The sequence below is a fragment of the Penaeus japonicus genome, unplaced genomic scaffold, assembly GCF_977035675.1.
Source record: "Penaeus japonicus unplaced genomic scaffold, GWHDUDI00000001_assembly GWHDUDI00000001, whole genome shotgun sequence".
Classification (NCBI taxonomy): Eukaryota; Metazoa; Arthropoda; class Malacostraca; order Decapoda; family Penaeidae; genus Penaeus; species Penaeus japonicus.
Genome location: NW_028234403.1, coordinates 29,774,936 through 29,777,435, shown reverse-complemented (window position 1 = coordinate 29,777,435; position 2,500 = coordinate 29,774,936). Strand labels below are relative to the sequence as shown.

Here is a 2,500-nt window from a genome sequence, read left to right as displayed (position 1 = left end):
TACGTTTAGGAGCAAGGAATCGGCGAGGTGGAAGCGTCTCGGACGAAGGAATTGAAGTGATCTCAAAATTTCCTTCCAAAATGGAGGGGAAACGCAAGGCAGATTACATGGCCGTGGCTGTACCGACCAAAAAGTCTCGTCATGAGCTGGTGGCTCATTCTGGGGAAAAGGGAACAGTAATACAAAGTGTAAGTTTTGAGGGAATGGTCGAGGCAGTTTTGTTTTTTATTTATATGTAGTCATAAATTTGCTTATTGCCGTTAATACTTCAGTACTAATGTTATCATTATTATTATTATTATTATTGATATTATCATTAGTATTATTATTTTTAATGATAATAGTAAAATTATGAGTATCTTCGTTGGTATCTTTATTATTACTATATTTTAATCACAGTTATTATTATTATTATTATTATTATTATTATTATTATTATTATTATTATTATTATTATTATTATTATTATTATTATTATTATTATTATTATTATTGTTATTATTATCATCAGTAGTAGTAGTAGTAGTAGAAGTAATAATGTTTCATATTTGTGGTAATTGTATAGAGAAACTGCACATTGCTGATATTGCTGAATTTATTATTGTTGGTTTGTATTTAATTCTTAGTAAATATTTCATTTACAATTACTTTGAGACTTTTTTTTAGACTTGTACACTTTATAACCTCTCATTAATATGTATAGCCCTATTTGTGTTAAGAACAATCATATCTTAATGCAAATTGTGATCTGCAGGGCCCACCAAGGACCAGTGGCCTGATGGCACCCATCATGCAGCTCTCAGGCCACCAGGGAGACATCCTCTGTGGCAAGTTCCATCCTGAAGGAGAAGTGCTTGTCACAGCGGGCATGGACAGACAGATCTGTGAGTGTCTATGGCAGGGTTTGGAATTTAGAAGCTGATTTACTCCTGGTGGTTGATTTGAAAAAAAAAATGGGTATTGATTTGATTGGCTGGTGTTGGTATTATGTTTTGATAAATGAATATGACTTCAACAAATTTAAGAAATATAAAATGTAAGTTGTTAGGGTTATTTTTGTACAGAAGATATTATGTTTCTTCACAAATTTCTCCCTCTTTGTGACATTGGGGCTTGTTTCTTCACTAAGTAATATTTGATAGGATGAGGCAATGAAAATCTGAAGAATTTTAAAGTTTCATTCTACAGAAGCACCACAAAACTACTTTTTTCATGTGCAACTGAAATGTATCTAAAAATCAGTGACACAAAGTTAGTGAGAGATAAAAATTGGCCATGATGGGGAAATGAATGTGCAGTTCTTGTAATGGATTTTTTTCCCTACCCTTTTTTTAGACATTATTTACTCATTTTCTCTCTGCCTTTCAGTGTTCTGGAATGTATATGGCGAGTGCGACAACTTTGCCATGTTGATGGGTCACACCAATGCCATCACAGACATGCATTTCTCGACGGATGGGAGTGCGCTCTACACAGCCTCTGCAGACAAGACCGTCATGTGCTGGGACACCACCAGCGGCACCAGAGTCAAGAAGCTAAAGGGTGAGAGGATATATAGGTGGTGGATGATTAGGAATGTGCTTGTCCTGGTGAAGGGGGGAAAAGAGAGTAATGGAAAAGGTTGGGGATAGGGGAGAAAGACTTAGGGGGAAAGGTAGATGGGGTTAGAAGGAATAGGAACTTCAGAAGATGATGAAGGAGGAAGTAAAGGGGAGTGGATGGGGTAGGAAGAGTAGAGGGGGTATATGAGTAAGGGGATAGAGCTGTGGATGTGTTTGGGGTTGATGGTTTGGACCCAAAGTCTATGATGAGGTGCATAATTTACTGATGATGGCATTGTGCAAAATAAGTACACCCTTAGCGCTTATTGTGATATGACTTTGTTTTCTGTCTTTCTTTGTTCTGTTGATATTTGTCATTATCATTATCATTTATTAAAACATTATTACTATTTACATCAATGTTATTCCTTCTATACCACATTGAGAATCAAAATATGTTAAGACCCTAATCAAACCTCATACCCCTCCAGGACACAGCAGTTTTGTGAATTGTGTCCATAGTGCACGAAGGGGGCCCAGTTTGGTGGTGAGTGGAGGTGATGACTGTACGGTGCTCATCTGGGATGTGCGCAAGAAGAGACCAGCAACAACGTTACAGAATACGTTCCAGGTAAGAGGTCAGAAATGCTCATAATAGCTTTTAGCTCTGTGGCGACGGTGCACGTAATGATTGAACTAGCAATCAAACCGGTTATACAACGCTGTTGGTATCAGCTAAAAATTAGAGGGACAGGGAAAGTGTTTTCACTGCCTTCTAGGCAGTGCAGACTGCCCTAAATGGCATTTTCCATAAATCAGTCACAAAACAAGGGTTTCAGCTGACTTTAGACTGCTGTAGCTCTGAAGCTAGTACTGTTATAGATATAATACTTCATGACTGTACGCGCTTTGTCTGTGAACAGATGCAGATGCAGTGTCACATACGTATTGAAACCCAT

At 37.4% G+C, this 2,500-nt stretch overlaps 1 protein-coding gene across 1 annotated transcript in view; it reads left to right on the top strand.

Moving 5' to 3' along the window:
• LOC122256833 (U5 small nuclear ribonucleoprotein 40 kDa protein) overlaps positions 1 to 2,500 on the top strand; it is a 7,802-nt gene that overhangs the window by 12 nt on the left and 5,290 nt on the right. Inside the window, exons 1-4 of the mRNA XM_043021785.2 lie at positions 1 to 188; positions 755 to 884; positions 1,369 to 1,542; positions 2,033 to 2,172. The exon at positions 1 to 188 is cut by the window's left edge and continues 12 nt beyond it. Coding sequence (XP_042877719.1) covers positions 81 to 188; positions 755 to 884; positions 1,369 to 1,542; positions 2,033 to 2,172 — 552 coding nt within the window. The 5' untranslated portion in view covers positions 1 to 80. The remainder of the gene's footprint in view (positions 189 to 754; positions 885 to 1,368; positions 1,543 to 2,032; positions 2,173 to 2,500) is intronic.